Raw genomic sequence first — 22,942 nt, forward strand, 5'->3', positions numbered from 1 at the left:
ACCATCATTACAATCCCTAACTTGACAAATCCCATGATGTATGTAAAAACTTCCGCCTCATATCCCTTCATAACACGGACACCAAGATCACTGCCTAAATTGTAGCTAACAGACTGAACCCACTGCTCCCAAAACTAATAACTGATGATCAAACTTGCTTTGTGGCCAGTAGACAGTGACTGGATAACACATGTAAATTGTCTCTGGTGTTGGAGCGACTGAGAGGTTCGAGCAGGGATAGTCTCTTGTTAGTGTTGGATGCTGAAAAAGTATTTGATTGCCTTGACTGGACCTTTTTGGAGCAAGTATTAAGATCCATCGGATTTCCAGCCCAGACTATTCACCACATTTTCGCACTATGCTTCCATCCTTCAGCCCAAGTCAAGCAGGTGGGTTTTCTCTCTCGAGGTTAAAAATGGAACGTGGCAAGGGTGTCCGCTCCCCTCTCTTCTTTATGTATTAGCTCTAGAGCAGGGCCGGACTTGCCCACCGGAATACCGGGAATTTTCCCGGTGGGCCGCGGCACATGGGGCCGGCAGGAAGCCCTAATGTACTATTTAAATAATGTTTCCCTCTTACTGACAGAAGCTGTCACAGAATTCAGGAGGCTGGTGCTGGAGCAGCCACATTAAGGCTGCTGGCGGCCGGAGGGAGCACTGAGTCTCCTTTTCTGATTCCCAGCAGCACTTATTCCGCGGCACAGCATGTTAGCTCCGCCCTGCATGTAAGCTGCACCCCTGTTTGGAAGCACCACCTCCCACACTCAAACAGGGGACCTTTCTGCAGGAAGAGGCCTTGAAATGGACTCCCAGAGAGAATGTCATCTCCCACAGCCTCCAGTGCCAGGTAGGGTTTATATACTATGTAGTGTGTGTGTGTGTGTGTGTGTCAGTGAGCTAAAGGAAGGGGGTATTGATTGAGTGAGGGGGGGTATTGATGGAGTGAGGGGGGTTATTGATGGAGTGAAGGGGGTATTGATTGAGTGAGGGGGGTTATTGATGCAGTGAGGGGGGTATTGATGGAGTGAGGGGGGTTATTGATGCAGTGAAGGGGTATTGATTGAGTGAGGGGGGGTATTGATTGAGTGAGTGGGTATTGATGCAGTGAGGGGGGCATTGATGCAGTGAGGGGGGTATTACTGGTGTGAGAGGAGTATTGATGCAGTGAAGGGGTATTGATTGAGTGAGGGGCTATTGATTGAGTGAGGGGGTATTGATTGAGTGAGGGGAGTATTGATTGAGTGAGGGGGTATTGATTGAGTGAGGGGGGTATTGATTTAGTGAGGGGGTTATTGATGCAGTGAGGGGGTTATTGATGTGGTGAGGGGGTATTACTGGTGTGAGAGGAGTATTGATGCAGTGAGGGGGGTATTGATGCAGTGGGGGGGTATTGATAGAGTGAGGGGGGCTATTGATGATGTGAGGGGGGTATTGATGCAGTGAGGAGGGTATTACTGGTATGAAAGGGGTATTGATGCAGTGATAGGAGTATTATTACTCCTATCATTTATTCTCTCAATCGGGACTAGCTGATTTTGTTACATTATCTTCTAAACATGCTATACCTGTAACCTCTCATTTTTCTTATTTTTGAGGTAAAAAACTCCTTTCCACATCAGACCTAACGATATGGGAGCAACTCTGTATAAATGCAAAACTCCCCCACATTGTAAACCGGATTCCATGTGTTACCAGTTGCTCTTGGACTCCACACCCTTCCTTGAATCTGCTCCCGCACAGAGATGGACAAGGATCTAAATTGGAAAAACAAAGTGGGCAAGAGCCTTGAAATCCCCCCTGCCCCTTCTATTCCCAACTTTCTTAATGAAATTGACCAACAAAACATTTATGAACACATCTTTTCTCCCACCCAAGTCTCTTTGGAAATTTGGAGCGCATGGATATCAGCACCCTAATATATTATGTTATAATATACTATATTATAATATACTATGTTATATTGAACTTTGTTGAATCCACACTTTGGCCTTTGACAGCTATCATTGGTACCACAGTTAAAACCCATCTGAACACCAGAGTGTACCTGTGTTCTAATTATGTCAGTTGCCAGACCGCGTGACGCACCCACATGTATCTCTTTTCATTTAGAAAGGATCCTGTTCACACTCTAGGACCAAAGGGCACTGAACCAATAAAGAGGTGTATAGAAATAGATTTGTACTGACATCTACACTGTTGCAACAATTCTTTATACACATATTATGCAACCATTGTGAACATCTGTGTGATTGTGATAATTGATAATATGCCTTGATGTTTTTTTTCTATTTTAAAATTTGTATTGTTTGTTTTTTAGAACAAAAGGGGAGGGTTACAAAGACCCCTCCCCTTTTGTTCTAAAAAAAACCCAAACAATAAACATTTTCAAATAGCAAGAAAAAAATCCAGGTAATTTCAGGAGATAGGCAGAAAACCACAAATTTCACAATATGGTTTATTTGCATAACACTGGCACACAACTAAGATAGTCACTTGATTATTTGGATCCACATCCTACAGATATGACAGACTTCATTTTGATCAAGCACGATTATCTTGAAAATATGGCTTGTTACAGAGGTTGTAAAGACTGTCTTGAAATGTATTCAGGCAGTTCCATTCTTTAGAGCTTTCTATTTTTAACATTCCCCAATTGTGCGTGACCATTTTGACAAAGTGCCAGGAGGTATGAAACATCACCTAGGCTATTTTTGGTATAAAAACCACCTTAAGACTGTGCAATATAGAATTTAAATTTAGCACACAACACATGGACATGAAGATCAAACAAGTACTCTGCGTTGTTCTTGACCAACACATTCTGAATTTTGTTAGATTTCTAACATATGATGATGGCCTATGATATTGCTGTCTCAGCTGTCAATCACAAACACATGAGATGGTTTGTTTGTCCACCAAGATAGCATTGTATCATGCATAAGAACACAGTGACACACTTGTGATATACAGGCAGTTAGCATTACCTAATGTTGTCTTCCAACAAATACAAGTCAGTTATGTCTCACACACTGCTTTTTTCTTGGATGTTGCATACTATACTATAGATCATACATACTGACTTTGTGAATATTCCACATATAGCATAGCTGCCAACTGTCTTGTTTTTGTCGGAACAGTCATGTGTTTCAGGCACTGTCATGAGGCAGTTTGCAGAATTAGGATATGGTTCCAGTGCTTTCTCTATATAGAGAACACACTCTCAAGACCTTTTGTCTCCCTCTTCAACACTCTCTCAATGGCTGGCCAGTAAATGAGTGTTATAGTACTAGGTGGATCTATGTGTGTAAATATTCTAAGCATATATGTGTTTCTACCATTAGGCTGATTTGTTTTTACATTAAAAGATTATCGTTAGCATCGGTTTCTCTGACTGGGGCTGACAGAGACTGCACCATTTCATTGTAAGTCCCGGTCTTATATTGAGAGATAAATAACACCTCCAATTATATAATTTGTGACAGTGTCACTTTAATTTATCAGATTTGGAAATAATTATACAGAACAGTGTGGAGTTATTGAGGTGGGTGCAGGATTCAATGCAGAGCGGGTGGAGGGTTAATACAAGATGGCATAGGGTTAATACAGGTGCAGCGTTTATGTAATGCTCAATCAAGTCCAGTGCAAGGATATTTTTCCACAGAGGTAAATTTTGTCACCACCCTCCCCTACTCCTCTTAATCTACTCCATCCCATTGTGTGGCTCTCCAGAGGTATAGCGAAGGGGGGTGGAGAAGGAGGTGTCAATGTCCGATGGGGTACCCGAAAGTCTTCAAATTTTCTGTCATCATTTAAGCCTCAATCACATTTTACCATTTCTCAGTTCTGCCCTCTCCATTCTTTAGGCAATGACACAATATTTAAAAAACAATGGTAGGTTTCGCACAGGTGCTTCAGTCTGGGGCTGGCGGCTGCCTGTAATACCTTAAATTAGTTAAACATTTTTGCTGCTTTACTGCCCACTGAATGGAGGAGCTGCACTGGTCCACCTGAAAATTTCATAGGGGCTGCTATAGGCGTTTATTTTATATATTAACTTCCATGGAAGAGCAGTTGGTAGGAGTGAGGAGCGACGGAAGCCAGTTGCTTCTCACAATATTCTGAATTCTAAATCCCTCCAGGATAAATAATGATGTAATATGCAGGCGGCCGAGACTCTGGGCATCACCAGACCTGTCCTGGTATCCATGCAGTTTCTGGTACTGAGAGTGTCAGTATGTTTGCATGAGCAACTCTGTGTGCTTGTCAGTATGTTTGCATGGATAACTGTGTGTCAGTGAGTGTGTTGGAGTCACTGTTTGCATGTCAGTGAGTGTGTATGGGTAACTGTATTTGTATAGGTCACACTGTGTGTGTGTGTGCTTGCAACTGAGTGTGTCAGTAAATCTGTGTGTAAGGGAGTTAGTATGATCCAGTGAGTTTATGTATGGGGCACAGATTGGTGCATGGGTGAGCTATGAGTGTCAAATAGTGATGTCCCGAACGGTTCGCCGGCGGATAGTTCCCGGCGAACATAGCGTGTTCGCGTTCACCACAGACGGCGAACATATGCAATGTTCGGTCCGCCCCCTATTCGTCATCATTGAGTAAACTTTTACCCTGTACCTCACAGTCAGCAGACGCATTCCAGCCAATCAGCAGCAGACCCTCCCTCCCAGACCCTCCCACCTCCTAGACAGCATACAATTTAGATTAATTCTGAAGCTGCATTCTTTTTTTTTTTGTGTTTGTGTTTATTATACATTATCCTCCATAGCCAGTAACCTGTGTTTATAATACATTATCCCCCCATAGCCAGTAACCTGTGTTTATTATACATTATCCCCCCCCATAGCCAGTAACCTGTGCTTATTATACATTATCCTCCCATAGCCAGTAACCTGTGTTTAATATACATTATCCTCCCATAGCCAGTAACCTGTGTTTATTATACATTATCCCCCCATAGCCAGTAACCTGTGCTTATTATACATTATCCCCCCATAGCCAGTAACCTGTGTTTATTATACATTATCCCCCATAGTCATTTATCGTTGGACCTAGGCAGCATGATGTCTTAGGCCGGCCCAGAGAGTGAGTGAGTGAATAATATAATATATATGTTCAGAAACATATTAGTAATATATGTAAATCGGGTTCATGCAAAGAGGGTGAAAAGGTATTAAAGAAAAACACACTTATTGCATCAAATTTACAAAGCCAAACTTTTAAAAGCTTTCCTCATTTCTTTCTCGGGATTAAGAATATATCGGTTGTAGACTGAGGATTTCCATCTGCCCAATCTTTTAATAATATGCACTGGAGTGTCAGTGTTGAAGGAGACCGAAGCTGCCCCTATTCTAAATGAAAGACCCAAGACATGGATACAACCCAATCTTAGGAGTAGTGTTCTGATGTAGAAGATGAATTTAGCCGTAGTCAGAGGGATTCAGTGAGAGTAGTGGTGAAATGTGTGTGGCATGACTGAGTGTGGGTAAGTAAGAGTCAAGTATTTTAACTGGGCACTAGTTCTAGGTGGGATAAAGTGGTATAGTGGATGGATGAGTAGTTTGGTTTGTTTTAGAGGTTTGTAGAGAAAGTATATAGTGATCATGATTTTTTGCGATATCCAATATTTTTAAGGTGGTCTCAAACAAACATAAAATGCTATATAAAATGTGTGGGAATATCGAATAGTCGTGTACAGTAAATCAGAGAGGGCTCAGAATATCGAACCATCGATCGGTAACCTGGATGAAGTAGGGGGTCTATCTGTTTTATTAAATACGTGTGTTACGGACCGTTTCAGCAGACAAGGGTTTAAAATCAGTTTAGGCGATATTCCCCTTTCAGATATAAAGGCAGCTACTGTAGAACACCAAACTCCCGAATTGAATACAAGTGAATTCACCAAACTCCCGAACTGCATACAAGGGAATAAGGTAGCACTCCAAACTCCCGAACCGGAACCTCACGAATAGCTGCTAGCAGACGAACAGGAAAAGCTCCCAAGCGGCTTACACTCCTGGCAATCAGTCTCTAACAGCATACAGTGAATCCTCCCAAAGACGAGACAGAGCTCCGTGTTGAACGTCAAGCAGTGGTCTGGTTTATTCAGGGCTACCCGCCCAGCATTTATGCAAGTCTCCCACCTGGTGGACACTCCCCTAGGGGACCAGATGGAAGACTGTGACAAGGGACAGACATACACCAATTACAGACACACAGCAGTAAAACATCCCCACAATGCATCCTAATTCCCTCCCTCTATCCTGGAGATAATTGAGAAGTCATTCAATTATCTCCCAGGACAGAGGCAAGACTCCATTATACACGTGGGGACACAAAGACAGTAAAATACTTTAAAATACATAAAGTCACCTTTTCTACATAAAATACAGACATTTCACATATCCCCAGATAGCTGGGATCTGAGCGCACAAAACTACCGAATAGCGCTCAGATCCTATTCACACAGTTCAATTGCCATGGAGCCAAAGTCTTTAACTACACGAAGGGGCTCCATGACATAGCTATCTGGGTTAACACATTCACATAAAATACCAAATGGACATGTGCTCGTTAAACTGTATGAACAGGAACCAGGCGGCGGACGGCTCAGCGGTGTTCGTGCAAATAAGTGTCCGTTTTTAGTTCCATAGTTTAAGTGCCGAATACCGCTGGCCGTACGGGACTTTTAAAATGGCCGCCGCCACGTGTTCGGTAAACGAACAAAGACCACCCTGCATTCGTCAATTAAGCTGCGGTTAACCGCAGCTTCAGGGTGGTCAATTGGCGGCACACTCCAGCTCCCGGGTGGTCGCGCCTTCGGTAGTTGGTTCGGTAGATAAAATCTACCGAACACCCCGGCAGAAAGGCACGAGTAAGCCTTTCTGCAGGGAAAATAAGTCTTTTAAAAGTCTGGTCCATAGTCCAAAGGCAGCAGGCGGGCAACCAGGCTTCTCCAATGCAATGTGGCGAGATTGCTCTCGTCACATTTGTCCCCTTTTCCAAACAGACTAACAGGGTATCTGACCTCCTGCCGGTCAGTGCCCTTGTTAGTCCAGCAGCCCACCCACAAAACAGAAACAGCACTACAGCCCACCCACAATAACTGGTTACTACACCTGGGTAGAGGAGAAACTTGTCCAGGTCCAGGTGCCTCACCACGGCTGTGTGGGGGACTGGTAGGCTGCCTTGGTGGGTTGCTGAGTGGGCAGAGACCAGCGGTACTCTGCCCTGGTGCCAGCACTACCACGGGAGTAGTCTGGTTGCTGGAGACCGACTGTCTCCCCTTTAGCTGCACAGCTCTGCTGCTGGAGGCCGACTGTCTCCCCTTTAGTTACACAGCTCTGCTGCTGGAGATCGACTGTCTCCCCTTTGGCTAAACAGCCCTGTCGGTGGGGGGCAGGACCGACCGTCCCTACCCCCTGTGCTGGAAGTGCAGAGACCACGGTCCCATCTGCACAGGTGTGGGGCTTACAGTCTCCCCCTTGTACACTAAGCTGTCGCTGGGGAGAGGGGGTAGCAGGCTCCTCTCTCGATAGAACACACTGCCGCTGGGGAAAGGAGACTGGGCTCTCTATTCCCTGCACATTAGGAGAGGGGGTAGCAAGCTCCTCTCCCATACATACTTCCAGCCTCTGTGGAGGGAGACCGACTGTCTCTACTCCTAATACAGTGTCCTGCTGCTGGGGAAAGGAGACTGGGCTCTCTATTCCCTGCACATTGATAATCTGCCGCTGGGGAGAGGGGGTAGCAAGCTCCTCTCCCATACATACTTCCAGCCGCGAGGGAGGGAGACAGACTGTCTCTACTCCCAATAAAGTGTCCTGCTGCAGGGGAAAGGAGACTGGGCTCTCTATTCCCTGCTGGACACTCTGCCGCTGGGGAATGGAGACTGGGCTCCCAATTCCCGGCACATCACTCGGCCGCTGGGGAATGGAGACTGGGCTCCCAATTCCCAAAAAATCACGCTGCTGCTGGAGGGCAGGAACAACTACCTCTGCCCCCTGTAACTCAGCCTGCCGCTGGGGAGGGAGGACGCTGCTCTCCTCTCCCTGCACTTCACACTGCCGCTGGGGAATGGAGACTGGGCTCCCAATTCCCGGCATCTCACACTACAGCTGGGGAATGGAGACTGGGCTCCCAATTCCCGGCATATCACACTGCCGCTGGGGAATGGAGACTGGGCTCCCAATTCCCGGCATATCACACTGCCGCTGGGGAATGGAGACTGGGCTCCCAATTCCCTGCAGTACTTGCCGCTGGAGTTCCTCCCAACGTGCCAGCTGACCTTCTCTTTCTGCCCGGTGTTGCAGATTCTTGAACACTAGGTTTCTCATGGACTGCACATATTTCTCAGCTGGATTGGGTCCGAAGAAGTTCAGCCGCAACCACATGATACGGTCAAATTCCTCTACAGAGTATCTGTACTCCACTGCTGGTTCCATTCTGTTGCTTTTAGGGTCGCTGTACTGGGACATGCGTTGCCCTTAACTTGTAAATCCAAAGAAATGGTGTCTCCTGTAGCTGTCCTTCTGGCTGTAGGAACGATCCCGCCGCTTGCCACCAATTGTTACGGACCGTTTCAGCAGACAAGGGTTTAAAATCCGTTTAGGCGATATTCCCCTTTCAGATATAAAGGCAGCTACTGTAGAACACCAAACTCCCGAATTGAATACAAGTGAATTCACCAAACTCCCGAACTGCATACAAGGGAACAAGGTAGCACTCCAAACTCCCGAACCGGAACCTCACGAATAGCTGCTAGCAGACGAACAGGAAAAGCTCCCAAGCGGCTTACACTCCTGGCAATCAGTCTCTAACAGCATACAGTGAATCCCCCCAAAGACGAGACAGAGCTCCGTGTTGAAGGTCAAGCAGTGGTCTGGTTTATTCAGGGCTACCCGCCCAGAATTAATGCAAGTCTCCCACCTGGTGGACACTCCCATAGGGGACCAGATGGAAGACTGTGACAAGGGACAGACATACACCAATTACAGACACACAGCAGTAAAACATCCCCACAATGCATCCTAATTCCCTCCCTCTATCCTGGAGATAATTGAGAAGTCATTCAATTATCTCCCAGGACAGAGGCAAGACTCCATTATACACGTGGGGACACAAAGACAGTAAAATACTTTAAAATACATAAAGTCACCTTTTCTACATAAAATACAGACATTTCACATATCCCCAGATCGCTGGGATCTGAGCGCACAAAATTACCGAATAGCGCTCAGATCCTATTCACACAGTTCAATTGCCATGGAGCCAAAGTCTTTAACTACACGAAGGGGTTCCATGACATAGCTATCTGGGTTAACACATTCACATAAAATACCAAATGGACATGTGTTCGTTAAACTGTACGAACAGGAACCAGGCGGCAGACGGCTCAGCGGTGTTCGTGCAAATAAGTGTCCGTTTTTAGTTCCATAGTTTAAGTGCCGAACACCGCTGGCCGTACGGGACTTTTAAAATGGCCGCCGCCACGTGTTCGGTAAACGAACAAAGACCACCCTGCATTCGTCAATTAAGCTGCGGTTAACCGCAGCTTCAGGGTGGTCAATTGGCGGCACACTCCAGCTCCCGGGTGGTCGCGCCTTCGGTAGTTGGTTCGGTAGATAAAATCTACCGAACACCCCGGCAGAAAGGCACGAGTAAGCCTTTCTGCAGGGAAAATAAGTCTTTTAAAAGTCTGGTCCATAGTCCAAAGGCAGCAGGCGGGCAACCAGGCTTCTCCAATGCAATGTGGCGAGATTGCTCTCGTCACAACGCGGTAATATGCTTTTAATGGGATAGGACGTTAGGAAAGGTGTGTGATTAGGATAAGTGGTTGTGGCTGTATTTACCTTATCCTGGGACCGACCTGGCTCCTAAGCTTGAGCCGCGCGTGGCTGGATCACTCCTGCCTCCAGCCGCGCGTGGCTGGATCTCCTCTTCTGACTTAGCCGCGTGCACTGACCGCAGTGATCGGTCACGTGGCCCGCCTGGCACTAGGAGCACGGCTCGAGTCACGAGCTTGCTCTTAAAGGGGCAGTGGGAGCCAAAAGTTGATTCAGGCTCCCATTGGCCCACCTCATTCAAGCACCCCCACACACAAACGTTTTGGGGGCACAATAGCTTGTATCTAAAAAACAAAAAACTTTGTTGACTATAATATAATAGCAGTTAGTTTCCTTCACACGTGTGAGTTTCAGGGCCTGCCAGGGCACAGTGTCACACCAGTGCAACTCATATCTGGTGTAACAGTAGTGTACATTTAAAAAAAAAATACAGGGGGCTTGTTGTCACCTTTCGGGGACCCATGGTGTTGTACGTGGCTGGGTGGAGGAAGAGACCTTCAATGACATCAGTGAGGACAAGGAACGGGACATGGCTAGCTTGGTATCCAACCTTGTGCAAATGGGGAGTTTGCGGTTGTGCAAATGCACTGTTTGCGGTTGTTTGCGGTGCGTTAAATGGGGAGTTTGGTCTGTCACTGTGAAGCGGGCGTAACCCTTATACTACCTGATCGATACAACATCATACCTGATGTTTTAAAGCACGTTATTCCAAACAATTTAGGAATGTTAGGTGATTTATGCCCTTTATGGATTAAAACCAGACTCTGCATCAACTATGTAATTTTCCATGGGAGTTTTGCCATGGATCCCCCTCCGGCATGCCACAGTCCAGGTGTTAGTCCCCTTGAAATAACTTTTCCATCACTATTGTGGCCAGAAAGAGTCCCTGTGGGTTTTCAAAATTCGCCTGAAGCCATCAATTGGGACTTTATACTTATCTTTTACTTATTCAACATTGTTTTATAATCTTTTGATTTTAAACTTAGAATAAATGTATTATTTTTTTACTACATCCCATTGGCTTTTCATTTTACCTTGCTGCTAAAAGAAGGGTTGGTGCCCCCCTCCAGAGGCACCCAAGTCTACTATCCAGAGCCAGGTTCTCACTGGCTCAGAAAAAGGTGAGCACTACCATAACCACTGTATGTGCAATTGCAAGTTTAAACCATAATACACCTTTTTTCTCTCCCTTTTCCCTGAGGAAATTCAATCCAGATTAAAGGGTGCAGTGTCTCCATACGACACTACTGTGGAAGTGATTTGAGCCTGTCCTGTTTGAGGCTCTAATCCATGTGAGTTTGATTATTGACAAATTATCACAATATCCTCATTTATCTACAGATTTACACTATATTGTGTGTATTGTTTTTGTTTCACTTCTATGTACCAACATACATCTGAGATTTAACCCTAAATCAGGGTAAGTGTAAATATATAGCGCTCCACTCACTGGACTAGTAAGGTCTGGATTTTTATCCAGTTCATACTAGATTCACTTTGATTCACTTCTATATTGAGTGGGGGAAAGAGAACACCCACCAGAGCAGTGGCGGATCCAGAGCCTGATCTCGGGAGGGGCACTTGTAGATTATTTAAAGAAATAATCCAGACACAATAACCACTACAGCTCAGTGTAGTGGTTATGGTGTCTATAGTGCCGGGAACCCCCTCCCAGAGTAAGTAGTCAAACCGTTTAAGAACAGTTTGACAACTTACCTGAAGTCTGCTGGGAAATGGGGCTGTAGTAGTGCATAGGAGCAGTAGTGTGTGTGAGTGGTGCAATGTGTAAGGGGTGCAGTGTGTGTGTGAGGGGGACAGTGTGTGAGCGTGTGTGAGAGCGGCAGTGTATGTCAGGGATGCAGTGTATGTGTGGGACAGTATGTGTGTGTAACAGTTGCAGTGTGTGTGTGTGAGTATTGCAGTGTATGTGTGAGTGTGGGCAATGTGTGTATATGGGGCGGCAGTGTATGGGGGCAGTGTGTGTGTATGGGGGGCAGTGTGTGTGTATGGGGGGCAGTGTGTGTGTATGGGGGGCAGTGTGTGTGTATGGGGGCAGTGTGTGTGTATGAGGGGGCAGTATGGGGGGCAGTACAGGTCTAGGTGGGTCAGTGTGTGTGTATGGGGGCAGTGTGTGTGTATGGGTGTATGGGGGCAGTGTGTGTGTATGGGGGCAGTATGGGTGTATGGGGGGCAGTGTGGGTGTATGGGGGGCAGTGTGTGTGTATGGGGGGCAGTATGGGTGTATGGGGGCAGTGTGGGTGTATGGGGGCAGTGTGGGTTTATTGGGGCAGTGTGGGTTTATTGGGGACAGTGTGGGTGTATGGGGGGCAGTATGGGTGTATGGGGGGCAGTGTGTGTGTATGGGGCAGTGTGTGTGTATGGGGGGCAGTATGAGTGTATGGGGGCAGTGTGGGTGTATGGGGGCAGTGTGGGTTTATTGGGGACAGTGTGGGTGTATGGGGGGCAGTATGGGTGTATGGGGGGCAGTATGGGTGTATGGGGGCAGTGTGTGTGTATGGGGGGCAGTATGGGGGGCAGTGTGGGTGTATGGGGGCAGTGTGAGTGTATGGGGGGCAGTATGGGTGTATGGGGGGCAGTATGGGTGTATGGGGGCAGTGTGTGTGTATGGGGGCAGTATGGGTGTATGGGGGGCAGTATGGGTGTATGGGGGCAGTGTGGGTTTATTGGGGACAGTGTGGGTGTATGGGGGGCAGTATGGGTGTATGGGGGGCAGTGTGTGTGTATGGGGGGCAGTATGGGTGTATGGGGGGCAGTGTGGGTGTATGGGGGGCAGTGTGAGTGTATGGGGGGCAGTATGGGTGTATGGGGGGCAGTATGGGTGTATGGGGGCAGTGTGTGTGTATGGGGGGCAGTATGGGTGTATGGGGGGCAGTATGGGTGTATGGGGGCAGTGTGTGTGTATGGGGGCAGTATGGGTGTATGGGGGCAGTATGGGTGTAATATAAGGGTATGGGGGCTTTTTTTTTTTTTAATATATATATATATTTTTTATTTAAATAAATATTCTATGTCCCCCCTCCCTTCTTACCTTTACTGGGGGGAGGGGGGACATTTCCCTGGTGGTCCGGTGGGCGATTCATTGGTGGTCCCAGTGGGGAGAGTGAACTCTAGCCCACGCTCCCGGGCTAGAGTTCACTCTCGCGAGATTTGGAGCGTTGCCGTGGTAACTGCGGCAACGCTCCAAATCTCGCAAGAGGAGGACTCGGAGGAGCTGCAGTCTGACCTCCGGGTCCTCCCTCTCACTCCCTCCCTCCCCCGCCGGCCGCCAGCACAGTGCCTGCGGACCGGGGAGGGAGATCTGTGATCTCCCCTCCGGTCTGCACGCACATTGCAGGGCTGGCAGGGGAGGGGAGAGGGAGACCGTCGGTATTCTCGGGGGGGGCAATTGCCCCGTTGCCCCCCCCCTGGATCCGCCACTGCACCAGAGTGTGTAGCTGCTTCTTGTATCACTCTAATATACCTATAAGCGCACTGGACACAGTAATCACCATTTCTTTAAAATTCGCCTGCCTATTGAAGTCTATGGCGGAAAATTTTATGTTCGCGACATCACTAGTGTCAGATAAAAATAAAGTTTTGCACTGGCAACACAAAATCAGGGCCTGGTACATATCAGGGAAGATAAGAAGATCTTCCATGACCAGCCCTCACAGGCTTCCTGGATCCCTATAGGTAGTTTAAGGCCTGCAAAGGTAAGGTTAATCTATTTGTAGATTACAATGTCATATCTGGTATTTATCTATATATTAATTCAGGGCATGACAAATTCCAGGCACCAGGTCGCCATGGCGACTAGGAAATCTGCCCTGGCACCTGGGATTTGTGGGCCCCTTCAGCCCCCGGCTGCCCGCCTCAGCCCTCCATGAGCCAACTGCCTGAGATTGGAGGCACTCAGTCGGCTGAGGTGGGCTGAGGTGGGAAGCCGGCCGGCCGTCTGGCTCATGGAGAACTGAAGAAGGCTGACAGGTGGCAGGTGGGCGTTAACCTCCCCGCTGTGCTCCCTCACTCGCCCTTCAGTGATGCCGGGAGCTGGGTTATTACATCAGTCTAGCCCGCGGCTCACTAAAGGGAGCAAAGCAGGGAGATGACAGCAGTCCCACTGGATCCCGGGGAAAGCTGGGTGGACTTAAATTTAAAAAAGTTATAATTAGTAAGTAAGTGTAAGTTTTGCAGTATCAGTTTGTGTGTCAAATCAGTGAGTAAGTGTGTGTGTCTATCTGTGTCTCTCTGTCAGTGAGTGTGTATGTGTCTCTCTGTAGTGAGTGTGTGTATATCAATTCTGTGTTTGTGTCTCTGTCAGTGAGTGTGTTTATCAAATCAGTGTGTGTGTGTCTGTTCGTGTTTGTCATTGTCAGAAAGTGTGTGTCTCTCTGTCAGTGCTTGTCTTTCTCAGTAAGTGTGTATCTGTCAGTGAGTGTGTATGTTAACATTGGAAAGGTGTTTTTACTCACCTATTTTCCCACGCTGGATAACGCCGTGGCTGGCCCAACCTCCATGGCTGAGATTATCAATCTTGACAATCTCAGCAAATCCAATGCTTCCCCATAGGAAAGCATATGGAGACTATTGCGCATGTGTGGCAAAACGCCACGCTGCCCCAATCAACTCCTACTCACAGAGATGCATTGAATAAATGCACACTATGCAGCCCTGACCCAGGAAGCACATCTAGAGGTTGTCTGAGTGACTGTCACTAAAGGTGCTACTAGGCAGTAATATAAACACTGCCTTTTCTCTGAAAAGTCAGTGTTTACATTGAAAATAATTCTGGGACAGCATATGGCCTTCAAAACAACTACATTAAGCTGTAGTGGTTCTGGCGTCTACAGTGGTGTATCCTGGTTTTGTGCTGCCCTAGCCAGGACAAAACTCAGGCACCCCCCCTTCCCTGCCCTCCTTCTAAATACACACACATTCATTGACAGACACGCATACACTAGCTAACAGACATACACATTCACTAACAGACACACACACACACTCACTAACAGACACACACACACATTCACACACACACACACACACACAAACACTCACACACTAACACACAGACACACACACTCACACTCACACACACACTCACTTGTGTATTTTTTTTTATTCAACTCCCCCAGCCTCCTTACCTTTGGGAATGCTGGGGGGGGGAGGTTCTCCCTTTCCCTGGGGGTCCAGTGGCTGCTGGGCGGGCGGCGCTGGCGAGGGAGCACTTTCCCCTGAGCTGTCTGCTCAGCTCCCTTGCGCACCGCGTCATATTCTGGCTCCCGGCATCACTCTGCGGTGCGCGAGGGAGCTGAACAGACAGCTCAGGGGAAAGTGCTCCATCGCCAGCGCCGCCCGCCTGGACTGTTAGCCGCAAGGCAAACAAGACATTTGCCCTGGGCACTTGGGGGCGGCTCTTTTTGCTGCCCCCTGGAAAATGCCTTGTCAGCCTCGTGGCTAAAACATCCCTGTGCATCTATAGTGTCCCTTTAAGAATTGTATTTTTGACTAACTTTTTTAGCTGGCTCCTAGATTCCAAGCAAATTTGTCAAGCCCTGTGTTAATTGCCGCTGATGAACTGTGAATGATGTTGATGCAACCACAATCAATCTATTCCATATTTTCATCACATTTACCATTATTGGATTGGTGATTGTGTGCCCTATTCCTGATGTGACACATTTCAGTTTCTGTGATCACAATGCTGCCAAGAGATGTTATCAACACTTTAACAGGACCATCAAACAAGCAAACTCAACACCTCAAAAGACTTAAAAAATTATTTTTCAAACAAATAACGAATATTTCAGATAATTAGAGTATGTTTCGTATGAAACATCCATTCAAAGGTACCTTAGGGAAACACAAATTGCAATATCCACATGGAACATAATAGATTAAGTATACACTTGTCAAGCATTGGAATCATCAGTGCACTTGGCTGTCTGTTATGAAGTTGAAAAGTCTGCAAATGCGCCAGTTTGTTTTGTTGTTTACCTTGGGATCTCAGTATACTGGTTTCAACTTTGTGAGGTTTTAAGACAACAACTGGCAGAGATACAGGCAGATAGAAAATGATTTATGAAATTTGGATTTTGACCACTTTACCAACCTAAAGTGAGAAAATAATGTTTTGGTTATCAAGGTCAGATTTGAACGTAGGGTAGGCTTTAGTGTATGTGTGTGCTACTTATTCATGGAACCTTTGCCTGGTTCTTAACTTAACTTGTTAATTGCTCTTACATTCTACTGAAGATTGCCATGTCAAGGCTACTGGTGTCATGATGACTTGATTTGTATGTTCTACATTTCACGTGCTGCCAGACAGTTCTTGCATTAACATATTCAGTTACAATTTATCTGACATCACTGCTGCAATGCATCTTGATTCTGGCATAAGAATCTAGAGCAAGGGTCAGGACCCTATGGCACATGTGCCATGCATGACACTCAATGTGGCGTTGCACGACACTCAAGGCTGCCAGGGACAAACAGGCTCTGGCCTATCAGGAGTCCCAGTGGCACTGCAGATATTTGCTAGTGCAAGTCAAGCGGTGACTGCAGGTGGTGAGGGACAACGCTCAATTTACACATTGCTCACTTCCTCCCAGCACTTGTGAATGGGAATCCGCACTGGAAGAGAGCAGCCCGCGGCAGCTATCGCAGTTCCTGCCCTTGACCTGTACCTGGCCAGCTCGATCCCCACTAGATCCCAAGGAAACCATCCACACTGTTAGATATACACAGAGCTGCAGAATCAGCCTCCCCTTATACTAATAATACAAACAGCCCACACACAAACAAACACACAGTCCCCACAAACACAACGCCACTGACAATCCACATATGTGCACACAACCCCACAAGCAGCCTCTCACATGCAGCTCCACACATACACACCACCAAACACACAATGTGACATATCATTCACACACAATTTCACAAGCAGCCCATATACACAGCCCCCATTTATAGGTATTAGACACAATATCACAAACTACTCATGAACATATTTAATACAACAGGCCACATATGCACAAATACAATGCTACAAAGCAACTGCAGCACCTAGAAATAACATAAGCACAATACGGCAACATACATACCTCAATTTAAAAAAAAAAAATAGGATTAGCATGCCAAGGGACTTCAAGATCTTGTTTTGGCACAGGAGTAAAAAAATAAGTTGCCCAAGCCTGATCTAGAGCCTCAGAGTTTGCTTTTGCAGTATTGGATACATTTTAAAAAAATATTTTGATATTCCTTTGCCCACTTTAGCATATGAATTCTGTTAAATTATAATTAGCACCATCGATTTCACTCACCCACTGAACTTCCTCCCTGCAGCAGACTCCATTATAATCACATAATGCAGCATACGTCTCTGAAAATCCACCTACGAAGGGTAACAAAAGAACAATTTATATACATTAAATCATAACCCACTAAATCCTCCCATCTGATTTATTAACCTAGGCAAAATAAAGGTGAGAAGTCATCAACTGTACAAAATATATGACTCCTTTACCTCATTACCTTGCTTGTTGACTCTTCTCTGTTTGAACACCCACTTACTGTCAAACCTCTATCTTCCCAAAGCTGTGAGGTATAACACTGAAACAGTAGCAAGTCCACTCTAATAATAAAGTGGTCAACGTATTTGAAAACACTGTTCACAGCCATCATATGTGATAAACTGTTGTGTACATCAACTATTTCTATCTGTTAGGCATAATCTAAGTCCTAAAATAACATATGCTTAAAGGAACAGTATAGTGTCAGGAATACAAACATGCATTCCTAACACTATAGTGTTAAACTGTGTTTAACACTATGAGCTGTTTAGCTCCCGGCCTCCTCAGATGGTTTTTTAAAAGGTGTTTAAACTTACTTTTTCTCCCTTGTCACACCAAACCATGCTTCCATGGCTGAGATCATCGATCTTGATGCTCTCAGCCAATCCAATGCTGTCTCATGGCAAAGCAATAGGAGGCTATTGCGCATGTGTGGCAAAATGCAGCACTTTGACAATCAGCATCTCCTCAAAGAGGTGTATTGAATCAGAGTATGGAGACGCAGAATACCAGGGCTGCACCCTATGCACCACTGAAATAGGAAGCAACTCTAGTGTCTGTCTGAGTTACTGTCACTAGAAGTGTTCCTATGCACTGATGTAAACACTGCGTTTTCTCTGATAAGCCAGTGTTTACATTGAAAAGCCTACAGGGACAGGCTATAGACACCAGAATCACTAAGCTGGTGTGGTTCTGGTGACTATAGTGTTCCTTTAATAAAGCCATTTTGGTGTATAGATCATGCCCCTGCAATCTCAGTGCTCAATTAGCTGCCATTTGGGTGTTAAATCACGTTGTTTCTGTTTATGCAGCCCTAGCTACACTTTCCCTGGCTGTGACTGACAGCTTACATCAAGCATGTCAAACTCAAAGTGTGGCACGGGCCACATAAACAAGGTTTAAGTTTATGTGGGCTGCACACACACACAAATACTCACTGACAGACACACACATACTCACTGACAGACAGGGCCAGACTAAGAGCCCATTGGGCCTGGTGCTGACAATTATGATGGGCCTAATTACAGAATCTTATCGACTAAAAACACTAAAACCATCATACCTCCAAGCATCATGTATCTGATGGAGATGGTGTTGGAGGGAAACTCAAAGGATGAAGCTATAAGAAAACACATACACTATGCTAATCTCTCTCTAATTTATGCTTTCATCTTTCAAGTAAATCCATACCCCCTAACAGCAGTGTCCAGTGAAGTCAATGGGCATGGTGGTGGGCCACTGATGCGAACCACGTGACCAGACCTGCGAAAAGGGGCGAACATGCCCAAAAAAGGGGACATGTCTGTCCAAAGAATTGGAAGGCCAGCCTTGCATCAGTGTCCCTATGTATCACAGTGTCAGTGTCCCCATGTCGCCCAGTCTCCTAGTCTCACTGGGAGACATGGGGACACAGACATTTGGGGACACTGGGAGAAATGGGGACACAGACACTAGGGACACAGAGAATGGGGACACAGACACTGGGAGACATGGGGACACAGACATTTGGGGACACTGGGAGCCATGGGTACACTGAGACACTAGGGACACTGAGAGACATGGGGACACAGATACTGGGAGCCATGGGGACACTGAGACACTAGGGACACTGGCTGGGAGACATGGGGACATTGTGAGACATGGAGACACTGTGTCCCTAGTGTCTTCGTGTCCGAAAGTGCCTCCCAATTTCCCTATGTCTCCCAGTGTCCACAGGTCTCCCAGTGTTCCCTAGTGTCTCAGTGTCCCCTAGTGTCTCAGTGTCCCCATGTCTCCCTGCTGCCTTCCCCCTCATCCCTCACTTCCCTGAGCTGAAGTCTGTCTCTGCAGGCTGGGAGCTGCTGTCTGAACTCTCTGTGCTGTGTAGCTCCTCCCCCGCGGATCAGTGAGTAGAGAGAGGCAGGGAGGGATATGCTGTAACTTCCTATCCCTGCCTCTCTCCACACACAGTGACCCCTACTGGCTGGTACTGGTTTTACAGAGTAATCTCCGTTTATACTGAGAAAAATATCTGCATTTGTATTGCCGGTATTACTGTAATACCAGCACGGCCAGGCAGCCTCAAATACCGTCTGTGCTGGTAAAATACCAGTCAGGTGGCAAACCTAAGAGTAGTGTGTAAAAAAAAAAAAAAAAAAAAAAAAGGCTTTTCAATTTATTTTTTATTTTTTAAATGGGCCTATTCCATGGGTCTGGGCCTGGAGCTACAGCTCCATCAGCCCCTATGTTAATCCGGCCCTGCTGACAGACACACACTGACAGACACACACACACACACACATACTCACAGACAGACACACACACATACTCACTGACAGACACACATACAGACATACACACACATACTCACTGACAGACAGACACACATTCTCACTGAGACAGACAGACACATACTTGCTGACAGACACACACACAGACACACACTCACTGACTGACAGACACACAAACTGACTTTGCACTTTGTTTGCTAGACATGTGCACACATGCCTTTTATGCTTTTTTTATGCCTTTTAATCTGCACCTGAACAAATTCGTTTGTCCAGAATTTACCTATGCAGTCTTATTCACTGATCAATTCATTGAATAAGATTCGACAGGAAAAACCTGGATGGATTGATTACTTTGGGAGCAGCTGAAACTCATTTGTACACACATCTAGTGTTTACTTTGAAAGTCCTTGTTTCCTGCTCTGTTAATTGAGTTTCAGACACACTGAGTAGGCTGATGCAGGCTTTAGCAGGTTACTAACAGAACTGAAGGTAAGGGAGGCCGGGATTAGGGCTACATAAACAAAATTATTTTAACTCCTTAATGGCAGAAAAATGCAAAGACGGATTGCAGGTGCATAATTTATACCAGGGGTGTCCAAAAGGTAGATCCCCAAATGTTTTAAAACTACAGCTACCATAATGCTTTGTCATTCTAAAGGCATGCAACGCATCATGGGAGTTGTAGTTCTACAACATCTGGGGATCTACCTTTTGGCACCCCGATCTATACTCACTTCAGTAAGCTAAGTTTGTTTTGGTGCTTAGTGTCGTGCTAGTTTAATCAACCAGAACATGTTGATACAGCCACATTCAGGGATACTGAACCAGGTGCGAAAAGAAAAAGAAGAAGTTAGTGGAGGAGAAACGCAAGCCCAAGTTTTAATAGTGAACAAACGATCTGCCAGATAATCAGCAATGTACAGTAAAGCTGTAAAAATATAACCACTTTTATACAACAAGCTCTGCCTTTGGAGTAGTCACTAGTTAGCTTACATTAAAACACAGGCTGCTGGTCCTCTATCTCCTCTCCAGAGGCTCCTGATTGCCAACTACCAGCTACAATTTATCATCCCTTACCACGAGAACCTGGTTTTCCTCTTTAAAGAAATATATCTACCATGTACTCTATATTAACATTACTGCATTCACACTAACTGCACAGTAACTTACCGCAGATGCCGGGTGTTACTGCAAAACCTGCAGTGTCAGAGCTTGGTGATGTATTCCTGGAACTGTCTGCAGATTCAGGATACTGACGCCTGACTAGACACCTGGAAGAAGAAGGGTAAGAGCCCAATAAATACTGGAGAGCACAGGTCACTCATATTGTTATCTCCGTGGGCCACAGCCTGGCATTGATCGGTATGCTGCGGATTAGTTGTGCTAGGTTCTGCTCTGGGTATAATGTACTTGCCAGAGTGGGCTTGGGTGATGTATAAAAAATTTTTGTTCTGCTGTTTTAGAATTGTTTGTGCTGGCATCAAGACAAGACAAAGATTATACTGATATAAAGTATGTTTGTAATTCACCAAATGTATGTAGCTAAGATTCAATCTCACTCCACCATTACATACATGTCAATCTATTTTACCCCACCACTACATACAGACCAAGAATTTTCCCCACTTATAGCTACCACTGTCCCATACAAAATAATTCCATCTCACTCTAGCTCAACAATAATGCCATTACTTTTTGTTATATGTCCCCATTCTATAATTGTAAAGCGCTGTGGATTATGTTGCAGATGTATAAATGCTAATAATAATAATAGTGATTAGTCACCAATCATACCTCAATCTAACACTACAAACTGACAAAAGAATAATCGTTGATTCTATTTCACTATACCAATACATACAAACCAGAGAAGGCACCAATCTCACCTCGCACAACCACTGCATTCAAAGAGTAGTCTCCTATGTCACCTAACTCCGCCACTACAGTATTGCATGTGCAAATACATCCATTTCTAGAATGTATTGTGGAATGTTACGTAAGCACATATTTTCATAAAATAATACTGTTTGTATCGCTGACAAAAATAATTGTGCCTGTCATATTTAACCTTTCCTATTTAATGTTTCCTTTTTTATTGATCTGGAAAAAAGCAAGCAATAAAAGCTCCAAACCATTATTTGTGCACTAATCATATTACTACAAATGTGGAAAGCAGAACATCAACTATTTATACAGCTGGAAATGGAAGTTGTGAATTCTCCCCCGACAGTTCAAAGTATACTAAGTGGTAAATGTACCAAAAGTTAAAAAACCAGTGATCTAGATAAACCATCAGGCAAATTACTACCACATACATTGTTAGTATGACAGAACGAGAAGCGTTTATTAAACCAGAGTGGACTTACACTGTGTCTGGAGAAGGGAATATTTTGGATAATGTGGCCTGGATGCAGTTAATGAGCTGGTCAGTGTTCTGTGCACTAAGTGTCAGCTGGAAGCTTCCTTTCTCGGTCTCAATAAGAATCTGCAAAATAAAAATGGTTTTATGTAAGTAATTGGCTCACGTGCCCACCCAATATAGAGGTAGACACACTTTCCTAAGATATAACTTCACCAATACATTACCTGACTGATTGTGATGGCTGTAAGAGATCGGATCTCCAACACACTGAAAGAGCTTTCAATCTATAAAAGGCAAGAAAGACATGAGAAAAAAAGAAAAAACAGGTGGAAATACAGACAAGAGAACAAGATGACTAGAAGAGATAAACTTGGAATAAAAGAGCAGAGAGTGAGAGATGGACAGAATGGGGTAGAGAAGAGATTGAGAGCTGGTTAGAAAAGAGTGGTGGATGGCCAGAGAAGGAGAAGAAATTTGGTATGGCGTAATAGAAGGAAGGAAAGATGAAGTATAAGGAGGGGTAAGAAAAAAGGAGAGAGTAGGTAAGGAAAGAAAAGTAGTAAAGAGGATAAATAAAAGTGTGTAGAATGTATTGGGTAATATAGAAACATAGAATGTGACGGCAGATAAGAACCATTTGGCCCATCTAGTCTGCCCAATTTTCTAAATACTTTCATTAGTCCCTGGCCTTATCTTATAGTTAGGATAGCCTTATGCCTATCCCACGCATGCTTAAACTCCTTTACTGTGTTAACCTCTACCACTTCAGCTGGAAGGCTATTCCATGCATCCACTACCCTCTCAGTAAAGTAATACTTCCTGATATTATTTTTAAACCTTTGTCCCTCTAATCATGTTGTGGTAGTTCTCCTTCTATTAAATATGG

At 45.5% G+C, this 22,942-nt stretch overlaps 1 protein-coding gene and 1 long non-coding RNA gene across 3 annotated transcripts in view; one reads left to right on the top strand and one right to left on the bottom strand.

The window, feature by feature from the left end:
* The window catches only part of CARMIL3 (capping protein regulator and myosin 1 linker 3), a 99,738-nt gene that overhangs the window by 54,275 nt on the left and 22,521 nt on the right, over positions 1–22,942 (bottom strand). For both annotated transcript variants that reach the window (XM_063454867.1, XM_063454868.1), the window contains 4 exons: positions 22,281–22,340; positions 22,061–22,179; positions 20,865–20,965; positions 17,176–17,246 (listed from right to left, as the gene is read on the bottom strand). In XM_063454867.1, coding sequence (XP_063310937.1) covers positions 17,176–17,246; positions 20,865–20,965; positions 22,061–22,179; positions 22,281–22,340 — 351 coding nt within the window. The remainder of the gene's footprint in view (positions 1–17,175; positions 17,247–20,864; positions 20,966–22,060; positions 22,180–22,280; positions 22,341–22,942) is intronic.
* LOC134611227 (uncharacterized) lies at positions 758–22,357 on the top strand. Its single transcript, XR_010090887.1, has 2 exons — positions 758–846; positions 21,806–22,357. It is a non-coding gene; the product is annotated as an uncharacterized LOC134611227 (long non-coding RNA).

This window comes from Pelobates fuscus, chromosome 5 (genome assembly GCF_036172605.1).
Source record: "Pelobates fuscus isolate aPelFus1 chromosome 5, aPelFus1.pri, whole genome shotgun sequence".
NCBI classification, from domain to species: Eukaryota; Metazoa; Chordata; class Amphibia; order Anura; family Pelobatidae; genus Pelobates; species Pelobates fuscus.